General features: G+C 37.4%; 1 protein-coding gene across 15 annotated transcripts in view; it reads left to right on the top strand.

The window, feature by feature from the left end:
* ERC1 (ELKS/RAB6-interacting/CAST family member 1) overlaps positions 1-17,453 on the top strand; it is a 277,084-nt gene that overhangs the window by 147,013 nt on the left and 112,618 nt on the right. For 11 of the 15 annotated variants that reach the window (XM_064421242.1, XM_064421246.1, XM_064421247.1 and 8 more), the window contains one exon: positions 16,988-17,119. The exons of the other annotated variants lie outside the window; for them this stretch is intronic. In XM_064421242.1, the coding sequence (XP_064277312.1) occupies positions 16,988-17,119 (132 nt within the window). The remainder of the gene's footprint in view (positions 1-16,987; positions 17,120-17,453) is intronic. 15 annotated transcript variants of the gene reach the window in all.

A 17,453-nucleotide genomic window follows, 5' to 3' on the forward strand; every position in this document is an offset into this window, starting at 1 on the left:
ATAACTTTCTTTTTGGTTCGTGAAAATAAACATGGAAACTGCACCCTACCTTGTAGTCTTTCATTCTGTTAATCTTTAGAGAGCAAGCCTTTCTTTGTTTTCCTTTGTTATCCTAGGTTAAATCCTGTTTCTTTTTATCAGCCATATATCTTAATACATCTACAGTGAAGACACAGAATACATCCTGAGCGTTCTCTAGTAAAGATAAATTCTTTCCTTATTTCAAACAGATACTTCTTTACTTTGTTCTGTGGGATGCTGGGGGGATGTTTTCAGCTAAAACTTTGAAAGAACCACAGAAACACGTGTCCATCGAATGCTCTCAGATGCAACACTTTGTGGTTTTCTCCATCAACTCCAGTCCTGTATGTACTGGGCAATGAAATAGTTAAGTTCCAAGTGTATGAAAATTATTTCATAACTGCAGACCTTTATAGAAGGCGGGAATGTGGGATTTCTACATCTGCTAATGGGTTTTGTGGCTGTAATGCTGTGGCAATTCACAAGGCCCTCGTTATGTGGCAGCTCTGTTTGAATAACACAGTCCTCCTGGTATTAGAGAAATGTCTTTAAAAATTCCTAAAACTACTACAATATTTGGATAGATTCCTAATCTGCATTTGAGTAAATCTATATATCAAGTCTGAAAAGACAGCTGGTGCTTCACATTTGCCTTGCAATAACGTGGGTGGTGACACTATTCCATCAGACCATCATCTTTGTTTTTATGTAGCACTTCACGATTTTAAAAGGGATGGCTTCCTTTTCTGGCTCTCCCCCCACCGGTTATTCTTCCCCTTTTTATTTTTCTGTCTTCTTCACATATGTAATACACTGTAAAAAGCATCAAATTTGTTTTTTCTCAGCTTCAATTTGCATACTGAAAACACTTTTCTTTTTAAAAAAACAATAAATTGTGTAAAATGTTTGTACTACATAGCAATGAACAGTGAGTGATATTTCAGGTACTGAGAACTTTAAGTTCTACTAAAACTATTACACCAGTTTTTAGTACATCAAGGAGATGGTACAGCTGTGGTGGTAGCATTGAGGCAGCTTTTGCTCAGAAAAAAATGGTGGAAAAAAATGGTGCTGCTTTATATCAGAGTTCTTTAAGAACATATAGCTTCCCTTGCAATTTCTTATCCAATTCTTTACTTACAAAGTGTCTTAAGCAGTTGAGAGATTATAGTTATAAAAATATGAGTAGCATGGATATCTTTACCTTTTCTCATTCAGGTTTTCCAACTAGAGATCTCTGTAGAACAGTACATACTTTTCTGCAGTTTGCTTATGTTGTGTTTTATTCTGCACTGGTGTCTGTGCTTTCTATATAATTATATGAAAGTTCTTCTGAGATAAAAAATAGACATTATTAAATTCATTAAATAATTTTAAGATTGAAGTGTGATATGATAGTCAACATTGAAGTGTGCAAGTTATCATGGTATTAATGTTGCTAGATTTTTCCTAGAGCTTTTCCTGCTTTTGTGAACATAATTGTCCTGTTTGGGTGGGCTCGATTTTAGAGAGCCTTTCCCCACATTCAGCACAAGGCTGAAGGGAATGCTTTTATTCGCAGATGAAAAAGGTCTGTATGCTCTAATGAAAATATCAGGTTAAGGTAAAATATGGAGTGTTTAATGACAAGTGACAGGTTCAATAAAAGCTCCTTCCTTTAGAAGAGCCCTCTGCTTACAGCCTCCCTCTCTCAAGGACTGCAACATTTTGGTTTCCTGGAAGTAAAATTTACCCAGGACCACATTTCAGTTTGTTAGTTGTGGAGACCTGTCTTCTCTCTAGGCTCTTAAAGGGCACTGCCTTGTAATTGATTTTTTAAAAAATTAAACCTGAGAGGACTGTAGATATTTAACTTCTTTTTTTTTTATGCAACCATTGTTGGCTTTGGGGTCAGGACACACAAGCACCAATTTCAGATAATTTTGGTCTTGGTGGTTTTGGCTGGAATTAATAATAAGCCATTATGAAATGCTTAAAAATATATGATCTGCATGTTCTTTGGTTGACCGTCTGCAATCCAGTCAAATAAACACGCTCCCGAGCACACAGTGCCCTGCTCTCCTCTCTGTCCCTAACAGGCCTGTGGTTTCTTTCTTCCTGAGGCCAGTAACAAAATGTTCGTTTATTCACAGAGCTCTGATGATGGAAATTTGGTATTTTTGGGAGTGGGGGAAGAATGAAAACCATAATGTCTCAATTCTAGTGAGATGGATAAATGGCTTTCCAAATTTGACTTTTCCTCCTGGGTTCCCTTAAACCACAACTCTCCAGAGATCTGAGAGGCTGATGAGTGTCTGATCTATAAGAAGGATAAAAAAACAAACAAACTGTTGGGTTGGAGTAGAAAATTTTTGCTTGAAGTGACTAAAGCTTGGCTATTGTGAAAAATAATTGATATGCTGTTTAGTCCTAGAAAGGTAACATTTACTGAAATTTCATTATATTTGAATGGATACTCCAAGCTGACTTCTGAAAGAAAGTATGTGTATTTTCATGTTTATTACTCTAGCATCTTCTGAAGTTTTTCCAGAATTTTCAGAATATCCATGCTGTGGATTTGTGTGCTATTGGATCTGTGTTGCAGCAGGTGTCCATCAGTCTCTAATTGCTGCTGACAAACTGTATGTCCAGATGATGTGTAAGATGTGTTTGAGTGCTTTAATGAGCAACTGTAGAAAGCAAGTAAACTTATTAGTTATTTTTTTCTTTTTCCACACCCAAGTTTAGATAATATTCCTAATCCATGAACTGTAGATGCAAGTATATGCTGTTTGTTTCTTGTGATAGTGTATTTCTTTTATCATATTGGAAAAACCTATCCTTCCAGTGGAAAGAGCTCTATTTTTAATATAAACAAATATGCAACTTTATGTTCAGTCATTTTTTTACTGTGATCCAGGCAAAGCTCAATGAAATGGACAGATAAGCAAATATCTTCTCGTCAAATGAACTTCTAAATTCATTAAATATCAGTCACAATGCCCCAGGGCTGCAAAGTATTAGAAGCATTTGGACAAATGCCCTCAACAACATGCTTTGACTTCTGCCAGCCCTGAGTTGGCCAGGAGCTTGGGCTGGGTGGTTGCTGGAGGAACTTCCAGCAGAAGTAGTCTGTTGTGGTTAACTGTTTGTTATGAGGCACCACTGCATGTGCACAGTGCCAGCACTCAAAAACCTGAAAACCCAAGTGGAGCCCAGTACATCTGAGCCTAAATTGCTGAAGAATTTCCTCTTGATATGCTGTGATTGGATCTTGAAGGTGGGGTGGATGAAGTTTTTTCATCTCATCTCTTGACAGTAATATTGTACCATAATGAAAATTATGTTGTGTTCTTTTTTGGCTATTAAAAAACCAATATTCCTAGTTAATCGCTGAACTTGATTTTGGACAGTGAGTACAAAATTTCTCAAGAAATGGTTAAAGTAAACCTTTCTAAACTTAAAAGTTCAAGATCTTCTTGAAAACTTGCATCAGCTTTGAAGCAAATTGGTTGTGCTAGTTTAATATGTTAGGTGTTTTCCTGGGATAAGTGACTTTCAAGTGTGGAGTTCCTGGCTAATTTCTCTTCCATATAAACCACTGCCATATCAGATTCCAGCCTTGCCTGCCAGATGAGTGGAGCTCAACATGTTACAGCCCAGAAAACAGTCAGCTGCTCCATTTCAGCCTGGCAGAAATCTATTCTTTAAAGCCATCTTGCATCTGCAGAGAACAGTGTGACATATCAAACATGAATCTGCTCACTGAGCTTGGCTGCACCTTTGGGAATTACTCTGATCTAAATGTTCTTTTCCTCTCTCTTCCTCTCCCTGTGCTTTTTAGACCTTAATTACATCATGGAGGGGTTTTGGCCTCCCTATCCCTGGGTAATTCCCTGTGCTGCCCAGCCTTGGGGTGTGAGTATTCCTTGGGCCTGACCGGGTGCCATCAGCACTTAGGCAAGTGGCTGTAATTTCACTACATTCAGGTCTAGGTCATCCTCATCCTGTCCTTCAGGACACAGCTCATGGCATCAGTTGCTGAAAGGATACCAATTCACTTTGCAATTCATTTTAAATTTTTTTTTAATATTTTTTGAAAAGATGAGGGGTTTTTTGTCAGTTACCAAATAGGATGAAACTAAATATCGTTACATGTTCTCAATAATTTAGCTAAATGTGGTTCTGAGGTAATGTGAATCAGTGTTTTACTGTCTGCTTCTCAGTGTTATGCGGGACTTTTCTTAGTGAAAATGTAGCAAGTATGAAAAAATACAGGCTCTAAAGATCAATTATACCTCATAAAAATGTAACTGAAGTAATTGTATGCAAATTTTTCATCCTATTTTATTTGGGCAGTGGTAGCTAATAGGTAGTTTTGGGATCAACTTACCCTCAAGCTCTTTCTCTCAGAGATTCTGTGACAGCTGGCTCTACATTACATAACAGGATATACATATGCAATAGAGACATCAGTATGCATCATGATTCATTAGTGATGTAATATTCCAGTAGGAATTTTCATTTCCATCAGCTTTTGCAATACGTTACAGAAAATACAGCATTCACAAACTTTTCATTCTGCATGTGTTTGGAGGGTTGTGATTTTCAGCACAGTGTGTTGCAGTTAGTGTAGAAACAGGCACATATTTGACCCTGGCAGATGCTTTGAGAAAAGCTAGCTCTTGTTCTCATCATGCCATAGCCCTCTGTCAAGAGAGCTTTTTCTTATCTTTCCTGGATGTCTGGGAGAAGTTCCAAAAATTATGACCTTTTAGCTACACATTTCATCACTTATAGTGAGGAGAGGTTTCTTGAGGGGAGGTGAGGAAGAATTAATTTGAATTGTAGCCCTTTTTTGGGAATTAAAAATCATAATTAAACCCTTCTGGATACATCTACTTTTACAGCATAGATAATGCATGAATGATGAATAGACAGCCTCACTTCATTGTATATGTGTGAAATAATACAGTAATTATAGACAAGACTCAGTTATTCTTCATTTGTAATGCTCTTTTACTGAAGAAAGGCTTAGACATTTTCACAGAGTTAGTACCTTACTCATTTTTATCATTCAGCTACACAGAAACAGGACTGAAAAGTTCATTGGACAGTGGAGGAATACTGCCTAGTGCTAGAAATCAGTGCATAATATGAAATAGCACTATTGTGACATTATATTTTCATGTAAAATTTGCACTGCTGGATTTCCATCCCAGCAAGATGGTAGTGCACATAAAAATGAGCTTCTGTCTTACAAAAAAGGTCTCTCCTCTTTTCTGTATTGAAATGATAAAGTACAATGTGGATTTCAAAGAAGGGCGTGAAGATTTACTAACAGATTGCCAGAAGGTAAGCTCAACAAGGTAAGAAATGTGTCTTGACAAATTAGAAGTCCCACAGCATCAGATGAGGTCCTGTTCCTGGAGAGATCAGTCCTTTTTATCTCTTATGCTTTCACATAAAAGTGTGCCTGGTGGGCTCTGCAAGAGCAAGTAATTCTCCATTTCCTTAGAGGAAGCTCATCAAGACAAGCTTTCATGCATATTAAAACTTAGGAGTATTTACCTGGGTCTGTTTCCAATACCAGTTTCCAACTTCTCCTTATAGAAATCTGATACCTATTTCTCCAAACAACTGCATACAAAGTATATGGTAGTACGGGTGACTATTAAAAAAAGTTTATATTTACCCCTCTCATTTCTTAGTTTTCTTGGATTTGTTAAGCTTTGGTGCATTAACATTCTTAAAATGTGAGCTGTGATCCACAAGCAGACTGTGGGGACAGTCATGTCTCCAGTTTTATTGAAGCCATTTTTCTGACGATGATTTGCAAGGTCGAACTAACTTGATTTTTGCTCGTGTGTGAAATATTACATGCTGAAGCACCAAGGAAAAATATACATTTTTGAACATGGAAAAAATTTTTCTCAAAAATGAATTGTAGAAAGGTGCAGCTTTTTTCTCTGTCTAAAAAAGAGTACCAGAATAAATACACGGCCTTGTTCTTAATTTGATGTGGCAGTTCTTACAGAGACAGAGTCTGTCATTCTACATAATTGATGTTTATGACATTAAATCTGTTGTTAAGGAATTATCTTCTCTTGTGTCTGACCAGGAGAGAGTGCTCCATTCAGAATTCTTGTTACCATAACATTTACAGAAAGAAAGTTTGAAGGGCCCTGGCAATTGTAATGGAGAAGCATTTCCCTGGATAGACATTTAGCCATCTGCTCTATCAGTTTTCACTTTATGGTTTGGTTTAGTTTACCATACATTTATTATGTTCAGGTTAGATGAATTCATTGCTCTCACATCTTTAAAAAAGATGAACCATTTGACTTCATCTTCTTATGTAAAGTAAAAATTGGACAGCTCTACAGTTTTGAACAGACAGCTGGAAAAATTTCGTGGAAGTCACTATTTACAGCTAGCATTAGGCAGTCTCCCAGTTATCCCAGTATTTCCCTTAACTGCAAATTGAGATTTGTAGTGAGAGAAAGCCATTATATGGCCTAAGAGTTTTTAACAGAGGAAAGAAGACTCCCTGCATCCTAAGATTTTTTGGTGATCCATCAGGAATATTATTCCCCAGACACACTTTCACCCAGTGTTTTCTGCCGAAACATGATGTGTCAGTGGAAGATGAAACCTGCTATTTGTGCTCTTTCCTGTTTGGCAAAGGGAAGGGTTGGTACCCTTCATGATATGCCAGAAACTGAGTACAGTGAGGACTGCACAGCTGAACGTGTGCCAACAGCCTTAACCACTGGATGTTTTTTGCATAGGCTTTTTTCCCCAAGATTAGTATCTGAGTTCAAACTGCTTTCCTAAAAGCTGTCAGAGAGATTAATGTATCTGTTGACAGCATGGTGTGGTTCCTGTGAGGAGGTCTCTCCTGAGAGTAGAAAACATTGAGGGCCAGATTTAAGCAAAACAATAGGAGCACATTGGAGGGGAAGAACAGCTCTCTTTTCATTTTGGTGTCTTATTTCATGAGCCTGAGAAATGGTAATAAATTTGCATTTTTTCCTTCTTCTTGATTTTTTTTCTGTCTCTCTCATAAGATTTTTCTTTTTTTTACTTGCTGTGTTGAAAGTGGTTTCTAGCTCATCTCTCCCCAAGAACAAAAATGCCCAATTGCCATGGCTCATTTCATAGTCTCATTGTTTAATAAAATTGCTATTCTTTTTTATTCTTCTTTTGCACAATAGAAAAAGAAAAGGAGATGGGGTGATGATGGGGACCTCAGAAAGAATTCAGGACTTATTTTTAAAAAATAATACATGTGGATTTTTTTTTTTTTTGGTTCTATACTGTGGGAACAAATACTCAAGCATTTCCTTAAAAATATTTCCTCTAATTAATTTCAAATAGTACTAAACCCAATTAATTACATTCTAAATTAGTATTATTCTTAAATTTTGCTTACTAAACTGCCCTTTAGTTTAGTAAAGGGTCACCCTTTACTACTTTTTTTTGGGTGTCACCCTTAAACTACTTTTCTTCTATATAGAAATCAATGTATTCTGTCTTAAATTTTTCTCTTCGCCTAAAATTTACATGTTCTTAGGAGGTATCAGAGCAACTGCTCTTACTGTGATGTGCAAATATTAACTGGAATTGAAACTTAGGCTGCAGATCGTGTTCAGAACTGACAGAAGGTTGTAACACACTAAAAGTCAGCACCAGTCCTTTCATTTCCTTAGTTTTGTTTGATGTTCACTCAGATCTCAATGCAGGCATGGGAAAAACTTAACTATATTGGTATCACTTTAGTCTGTGACTGAGGATTAAAGGAGGATGGTATTGACATTCTAGAAGATGTCTGTAGTCAGTTAAAATTCATCAACAAATTCACTTAGAACATTATGTTGCTTTCCTTGCTTGTGTTTGAATTCTTCCTAAAGTTGGATAATTTTGAGGTCAGATGATTTTCCAAAGCAGGGCATGAAAAGCTGAAGGAACACAGTGTCCCAACAACAGGTATCCATGTCCTTCTGGAGCACAGCTGAAAGATGGCAGATGTAATATTTTCTGTAAATGAGACTAAATTTTTGTGCAATTCCAAATTATATTTATTGATTTATTCAGGATATTTAAATGAAAGATAACCTATGTAGCTCCACAAGTAACTTATAAATGGAACCCATGGATAAAAGAGCAGGTGAAATTCAGCATAAGTATATATTTATTTATATATGTCAGGAGAAGCAATCTTAAATACATGTGCACAATGATGGGTTCTGATCTCAGAATTAGAATAGTTTTATGAAAATGTTATTGGTTAGGAGGACTATTAAGAAGCTATTTGAGAAGTATCAAACAGCAAACCAGAGAATGCTGCTGTGCCACTGTGTGCATGAGCAGTGCATTCCCTCTCTGAATAATGTGCAGTGATGCCAATCATCCACCACAGGAAAGGAAAAGGCAAGGAAAAAATAGTAAACATAAGGACAGGCTTCTGTTCAAACAGATATTAAATGAAAATAAATTCTTGAACATGGAAAAGAATGAGTGAAGATGAGAGTACATCTTCATGCTTTGCAGACTGAGAATAATAGAGGATCATTTTGGAATGTTTGGGGCTAAAGGGAAACAATAACTGTTTTTCCCATTCCTTTGAACTAGTTCAGGCTTTTATAGAAACAATTGGAATTTTCATACAAAGGAGTGAGAATCTCTCAGAATGTGAAATGTTTCCATTTTCTCATTCTTTTGGGTTTTAAGCCAGTTAATTTTAATGGTGATTTTTATGAATGTTATATACTGAGTTGCCTGTTTAAAACTACTGTCAGTGTAATACTGCAAATACACAAATGAGAAGCTTTCATCTTCAAACACCTTATTTCACTATTTTCAAGCTCACTGTTTTCTGATTACATTACTATTTAATTGTCAAATTTTTACATTTTCTGTACTGTATTCTCATTGTTTTCAAATGTATTCTCTGGATACAGTGGAACAGCAGATCAGACATTTACTAGTAAAGATATTGAGAAGAGCTTTAATATTTTAAGCCAAGCATTTCCCTAAATTATTATGTCTGTTTCTGGTTTGTAGCTGAATCCATGTTGTACCAAGGCAGATCTTCTCCTTGAAATTACCTTCACTCGGTGCATCTGACTGTCAGGGGATTGTGGGTGCATTGGGGTGTTCCTGAATGGCATGAAAAAACAGTGATAATTTATTTCTGATGGGAAATTGTTTTACTGATCTCTAGTTTGAAGATGGGGAAAGGGGAATATCTTCATGGAGTGAAAGGGATTTTTGTTTTTAGCTTAAAATGTTTTGTGGTTAGGAGTAGGATTTAGGTAGATGGCTGCTTTAAAGGAAGCAGTTCATTGCACAAATACAAAAGCTGCTCTACTGTGCTGCACATCAAGGAAGAGGCATCAAAGGCTAAAATCAAAAACCAATTGCAGGAATTCCCTTCAAAATTGAGGGAGTGGACGAGATTCAGTGTGGTAACTGCTCAGTAGGCATTTCCTCAGTTGTGTTTTTATCAGTAGCAATTTTTGTCCTGTATTCATCTGGGAAAAAGAGGGAAAACAGAAGAAGTGTTCTTTTATGGCTGTCCATGTGTGATGCTCTGATGGTTTTGTCTGCTGAAGGATTAAAAATGAGCAGAGAAAGGTAGGTCTTGTGACTAGTGATGTATTAGTACAGTGATGATGACAGGACTGACATTTACAAAGAGAGCTCAGGCAAATAAGGCTGTATCAAGGGAATAACATGGGTTTGAGCGTCGTGTTAATGGTGCAGTTAGTTAGAACTGCTGCTGGCTTTTTCTCTAATCCCATATCAGTTTAGGAGCCTTGAGTCATTGTATTGATATATGAGAGAAGAACAAATTGTGTTACAGTAGCATTTCTCCAATTAGCCACTCCAAAAAAACACAACACATCCCCAAAAAAAGAAAGATAAACCAAATAAACAACAAAAACCATAAAAGCCGATAACAATTAGAGATATCTATTGCTTTTGCTCACTTCAGATCATTTTCTCAGCTGTATTGTCAGCTTTGGGTCCCATTTCAATAGTCCATGCAGTGACCTGCTGTGGTTTGATGGAAATGTTGTCCCTCTAGGTTTTAAAAACTACAAATGTGGTAATTTGCAACAGCCAGAGCAAAATGTTAAAGCTGCTGGCACCCCGTGCAGCTGCTAAATGGTAAACCTGGTTGTTAGTGTTGGCAAGGTGCTTGGGTCTGTCTGGGCTGTTGCTAATGAAAAGTGTCTGTACAAGCCCCAGATTTATAACTGATTGCTGTGCTGGGAGCACCAAGCTTACAGCAACAGGAAAAAAGTGTCAAAGAGATGGCAACTGTCAGGAAAGGACATTGCCTGTTTCCCACAGGAATAACCACTGCTGCCTTTCTCTTTCTGGGCCTGTACTAGTGTCTAGAACTGCCCTTTTTCTCCTTCTTTCTGCCCTCCTTCAACTAGTATTGATTAGGATCCTTTCTTGCTATTATCACAGGTTCTGTATTTCACTTTGCTCCTGATGTTGAGCAAAAGTGCTGCCTGTTCTGGAAATGCTTTTTGAAAGTAGCACACCTGGGTGGTGAACATCTACCTTGGAAGGAAAAAGTGTGAATGGCTGGAGTTATTCACACATTTTTGTGTACAATTTAGCAATTGTCAGGCAATAATAGCAATATGCATGACTTCTATGAAGGTTTCTAGGTGTATATCTAAGACAAGGACAATGTGAAAGATTAAGCCTTTCTTTTCATAAAGTTTTCGCTAGGGTTTTCCCTCCCCTCCAATTTCACTTCCCTTTCATTTAAATTAGATAAATTTGTAGTAATTTGTATCTAACTTATTTTCTACTGCACTCTATCACTGGAGTTGATACATTTCTTTCCCAACTTTCATTTCTTTGGGTGGATTTTTTCCCATGTAAATATATTTTCGTGTGCATCCTTCCCACGTACAGAAAAGCACATATTTTTGTTGGCAGCATCAGTCATAGTCTTGCATCACTCTTGAGTATTTTCAAGGGACAGTGTAGTTGAAACTATACTCCAGGGACAGTGTAGGTGAAATATCACTCAATTTTATACCTTTCTATTTAAAAAGACAATTTCCCTGGCCATTTCTCATAAAGTGTTGGCTTCTGTACAGTTGTTGGGGTTTTTTTTGACCATGCTAATTTTAATAGGCTGGTTATATTTAACCTATCATGTCTAGAAATAATATTTATCCACTTTTTCTTTTCACTGTAAATATGTTTTTGTTCTTCCTGCAACTGGTGATCCACAAGTGCACATAGACTCTAGATGTACACATATCTTCTTTTTCCACTCTGGTATTCTCAGAAAAATGTGCTCATCACCTTCTGCCGTTCCTCATGTTTTCAATACAGCATATGCAGTGCTGTGGCCAGCTTTGGTTGCACTTCCCTCTCAACTCCTACTGGAATTAAATTCTTCTACTGCAGTCTTTCTCTTTTGTCTTCTGTAGTTATTTTTCTGTGTTTGTGTAACTTGTCAGGCTTGAATTCCAATCCATGTGTCTTATTTGGCAGATACAACCTTCCAGATGCTGACATATGTTGTTCTAATGACATAATCGTCGTGTATCTCAGGTCTGATCTCCAAAGATGAGGAAATGTTGATCAAGGAGCTCCTGCTTGGCAGTTTGTGCCTTGTAGCTCTCAGACTTCTCCTTTCATTCAGTAACTCCTGATAATTACATCTGCTGTTGCTGTGCTTACAAAAAACCCTCTTCATCTCGCTCTGTGAGAAACAGGGACTTCATATAAACCTAATACTTGGATGTACTCAGCTTCTGCTTAAAAGCCAGAGATTTCCCCATCACAGATAACCCCCAATACATTAGGTCTTTAATTTAACCAGTTGAGAGCCCCAAGACAGCATTAGAATCCGTGGTTATTGTAACTCCACTGCTTGTTTGTGCCCAGCAATATATCTTGTAGCAGCTTTACATGGTAGTTTGTCTCTCTGTTACTTGATTTTCAGAGTCTTTAGTGTTGGATCTGTGTTTATTTGGGGTTTATGCTACATCTTAGTAGCAAGCTATACTCTACCCTAATAGTATTTCCTTCTTCAGGAGTTTATAAACTCTTCTTTCATTCCACTTTTCAAGCAAATATGTTTTTAGAGGTTTGGGGATTTTTTTTATATTGCCACTTTCTTCAGGAAATGGTAATGAATTAAATAATTTTTTTGTGGATATCTGTTGCTTTGGATGAGTTGCAGAAGGACCCCAAACACTCCTTTTGAATGTATATTCTTGAAAACCCCAAAAGTCAAAGTATTGTCTCATCAGTGTGAGAGGTATTTCCCCATTTATGAGTGACAATTTCGTGTGCTTTTCTAATTCAGAGACTTGAAGTAGTTGATCAGCATGTGGAACTGAATGAGGGAGATCTCACCTGAGCTTTAAGGCCCTATGATTGTTTGCTCCTGAAATCAAATGAAACTGTAATACCTCCTTTTGGTAGCACCACATTGTATATTCCCTGAGGATCTTCTGAGGAAAACATGCAGGTTTTTGCAGATCTTTTTCAGAGAAAAGCAGACATTATTTAACTGATTTATTTTCACCAATTTTTCCTTGTGAAGAGTACTATTTGGCATAGCATCTTTCTTTCTGGGTTCAGTAGTTCAACCAACACTGCAGAAACACACCTTCAATAATTCTGTGAATCTTTAGGCATCTTTTGTTAGATTTCTGCGATTCCAAACCAGCAGTCCTCAGTAATGCACTGACTATAAGTAGAACCAATTTTTCTTCTTCATATTTGGTTCTGGTTATGGCCAAAAAGAGGAAGCAAGGGAACTTTATGGAAGATTTTGAGAAGTCTTTGAAGAATATTTCAATTTTTCATGTTAATTAATAAGTCTGCATGCACTTTAGAGTTACAGTTAATCAGGCCCTCATATTTTTAACTAGAAAAAAAATCTTAACATTTGTGGGTGGACTGTCTCCAAGTGTTGTTGAAGAATTTGTTGTCTCAAGATCTAAATGACTGCATCCATGAGGAAGCTATAAGTAGTACTTGAGGCAGCTGACAGTCCTGAGTTCCCACATTCCATTTACCAGTGGAAGGTCAGTTCACAAAGGAGGGGTTTTCTTTCTAGGGAGAGTTTTATCCCATCTAGAAAGCACTGAGATCATTAAGTTCTTTATCTAGGTAATGGCTTCTTGAGGAAATAGGAGACAAGAAAAAGCAATAGTTCACAGGACTAAGGGCTCGTAATGGTGGAATGATTTCACTGTTTAAAAAGTAATTGATTTCTAGTGCAAAACTCTTCCAGTATTGCATTCTTCTCATCTGGTCTATAAAAGTACACAGGTGAAATGTGCTATTGCATTGTTTACAGGGTTATATGGTAGTATTCTTTCCCTACCTAGGTGATTCCTCTACTCCTAGAAATGCTTTCAGCAGTTAAGAGAATCATTTCATTGCTTTCTCAAACTGCTAACTAATCTTTCCCAAGAGCTTACTAGAGAAATCCACCTTAATTCCAAGAGTGAAATTAGGCCATAAAGATCTTTGTGAGTGTAGTTCAAGAAATGGTTATGAAGTTTGCCAGGATACCTCAGATTTAATTGAACCTAAATGTCTTGGTGAAAGCATGTATCCTATTTCATGCACTTGCATAAAACTTCATGGCAGATTACACATCACATGAATGCAGGATAGATTAAATTGATACATCATTTTAACATGCATCACTTGGCCATCCCACCACTTCCTTCCTGAAGTGAAAGGAAAATCCCAGAAATGTGCATCAGTCACACCACCTTTTCCTTTCAGGCTTTCAGACAAGCATGGATGGAATTAGTTTTGCATGTGAATCAGCAACTGGATCACAGCATAGGTTGCAAAAATTTTTATTGTGCCTGAACTCTTGGCACTCCCACAGTGTCAAATGGGTTTTTCATTTTCTGTGTGCTGCCACCAGTGAGCATCAAGGCAGAGCTGTCTCCTGTATCCCAGTCTAATTCCATCTCTGCTGTGCAATCTCCTGCACATGGGATGCAGGAGGGTAAGGGAAGGAGGGTCACAGAGGTATTTGGGTAGATAATACAACTTGAAGAATGCAGTTACTGCACAGGTAAGTAATTTTTTCTTTTGGAGTAGTCATCTGTAAAAGTTTCCTGAAAAAAGACTGTCACTGTTTATCATTCTGATATTTTATCAAAATACAGGAAGATTTGCCATTGGTGTGATGCTCAAAGGTATGATTGCTTCAGAGGAACAGTCACTGTAGGAGACATGTTATAACTGTAGTTAAAATTGAAATAAGATTTTTTCCAGAGTTTAAATCTTACCACAATAAAGGTAGAATACTTCATGTAATTAAATGGAGGAAAGCAGCAGCACAGGTCAGCATGAGCCTGTCATGTTTTAGAGTTCAGAGCCAAACAGCTGGAAGAACATGCTGGTGTGTCAAAAGGTTCACTTCAATTTTATCTACTAATATGAGACAGCAGCTTATATTTTTTTTAAGTCATTCAAATACTAATCAGTCACGAATCAATGAGCTAGAAACAAAATCATTCTTTAAGAGAGTTTTGAAACTATGCTGCACTAATGGATGTGGTACCTGACTAACCTGCTGCTCCTGCCAGTCATTTGTGTGGTTTTGTCAGGTGGTCACAGACATCATGACACTGTTAGAAGAGTGAAATTGCACATCTTTTAAATAGGTTTGACTGAGACAGAAAGGAAAACCTTATACTCAGGCTTTTCTTACTGGTGGGTTATTCATGTTAAAGTTCACCATTTCTAGGCAATTCATTCTAAGTCAGCCTGGATTTTTAACTTGTGACCTTCTATCATATATGTACAAATTATGTATTATTTTAGGAAAAGTAATTATATATGAATATAGATTTTTCAAGTGCAGGTAATGTGGCACTGTATTTTTGGTATCACCAGTTGTTGTTCCTCCTGTCCCTCAAGCATTCACCTGTCTGAATAGAGCACTATATAGTGTCATGTTTAATACAGCGTTAAATTCACCTCTGAAATGTTTGCCTGGAATGAAGAGTGGATATAGCTGTGTGTTAGAATGTTTAATTCTGCATTCTTATTTTAAAGGAATTTCCATTTTAAATGCCACTGTTCAAATGTACAATTCCCACTTCAGTTGACACAGAGAACTACACATTCACCTGACTGTCCATGAGTGATATAACAAGGAGTAAAGTTCATAATTGCTCTGTAATGCAGATAGGCAAATAAATATTTCCTATATCTGAAATGGTTACTATTCCTTGCACAACTTTTTGTAACCTTGTTATTCATCTTTTTGATGAGACTTCATTTATGCTTATGATAACTATAAAGTTTTTTTGGAAGATGTTATCAGTGTTCCTAAAAGATTCTGAAAATATGAAAACATGTTAAGCAACTCCTATTTTTGAAATGTACATCTCTCCATTTGTTTCTTTAGAAAACAGCAATTACTTGCCCTGTGAATCCATCTTTCAGTGTAACCATCAGCAGAAAGCTGCTCTGCTTGCAAAGCCCAACTACTCCTGCTGCCTGTGCTGGTGGCTGAACACCAGCTTTGCTCTTTACCAGGGCAGGGGTGCCACATGTCCTGCACTTGTCTGATACAAAGCTTTGCATCTCTGCTTGAACACTCTCATTGAAAGTGGCAGTTTTGAGACTGTCAGAAATGGTTTTCATACAACTGTCTTTGGGGATATGGTCCTAGAAAGCAGGAATCAAGTCAGATTCATTTGTTAAACTCCCGTAACTAATTTTTTCATTATGAAGGTTGCAAGGACAATTTTGCTCCAAGTCAGTCTTCTTTTTCCTTATTCTTTATATGGTACAAAACTCTTTCAGTGTAAGTGGAAAATTACAATCCTAAATACAAAAGGACAGAAGCCGAAGGGGTACATCTGACAAAGAGGAAAATACCAAAAAATAAAAGCATTTTTGATTTTTTCCACTGCTACTGAGATTGCTAAAAAACCATATATTAACTTCAGTGTGCTTTAATATCTCATTGGAACCCTATGATCTAAACCAACCTGCAAAACAAGAAATGCAGAAATCTTCCATCAAGCTGCTCTCTTGTGGTGGGTTTGTTTAGCAGCCATTGTCCAGGGCATTCATGTATGCACAGCCTGCTTTGAAGCCTTCTGTGCAGCTGCTTCTGCAGAAGCAGGAGAGACACATTTATTTTCCTTGCATGATTAAAGTTAGGAGACTCTCCTTTACAAATAACAATACCATTATTTTGTGTATATATATATATATATTTTAAGTTATGCTGCTCGTAGAAACCAATAAACATATTTTTTGAGGAGCAGTAAGTTTTCTTCAGTGGTTTAAACATAGGCACATCTGAACTCACAGCTGTGAGGATGCTCTTTATCAAAGCATAAGATTTTAGGGAATCTTAATACTTGAATATCTGAGATTCAAACATCCCAGATGAATCCTTCATATTTCCTAGCAGGCCTTGGGTGTAAAACTTCCTTTAAGACTTAACTGAACAGTGGAAGACTGTTGGGTCAGTGTTTGCTTTTCTCCCTCTTAACCTGGAAATACAAATTCCAAATCCAGTGCTCTGTTTCCCTTCTTACCACTCCTGCTGCTGAATGTGCGAGCCAACGGGCAATTCTGAATGCCTGCTACTTTCCTGCCACTTCTGGCTTCTCTGCTTCTTCAGAGCTGCTTACTAATCCTTATTTTCCAACAATCCTTGCTTCTCTGTGCTGTATAATCTGACAGGACTGTGGTACAGCCACACCAGACAAGCACTCTTGCTTTGAGGTCCTGCTTTGCTGGCTTTCTCCTTCTCTTTACTGCGATCTTCCTCTTACTCCTGCATCCCTTCATCATTCTTTCCTTTGTGTGAAGATTATTTGTCTGCAATTGCACCTTGGGAGGGAGAAACACATTTTGGTTGGCTTGAAACTTGGTTGGTTTAAAAGGCTGTACTTCCAAACAAGTCGTCTTCACCTCGTGTCCCGTCATTTTCCAGGACAATCTGCGTAAAAAGGATGATCGGATTGAAGAATTGGAAGAGGCACTCAGAGAAAGTGTTCAGATAACTGCAGAGCGGGAAATGGTGCTAGCACAAGAGGAGTCAGCCAGGATCAATGCTGAGAAACAGGTCTGCAATCTTGTAAAGTCACTGGTAGCCCTCCTAGGAAAGTAACCAGACAGTAAAGTACTAATTTCCCTGCTTTCCTGCGTGAAACACAGCTGGCTTTCTTTGGTGATCCTGTATGTCTGTTCCACTGTTAGGTAACAGAACTCATAAAATCTGCAAAGCCTTCATAGTAAGTTGTATTTCATAGATAAGGTTTTCTTGAAATTAAAATCAAAATATAAGGTATGCTGAGCTTTTGAAATATTGGTTTAAGTAGTAACTCTTCTGATCTGTCTTGCCTGTCGAAGCTGCCTTCCTGTGTGCAAGGTATACTTAGATTTACTGCCTTGTTCAT

Source organism: Passer domesticus, chromosome 5, assembly GCF_036417665.1.
Source record: "Passer domesticus isolate bPasDom1 chromosome 5, bPasDom1.hap1, whole genome shotgun sequence".
In the NCBI taxonomy this organism is placed as follows: Eukaryota; Metazoa; Chordata; class Aves; order Passeriformes; family Passeridae; genus Passer; species Passer domesticus.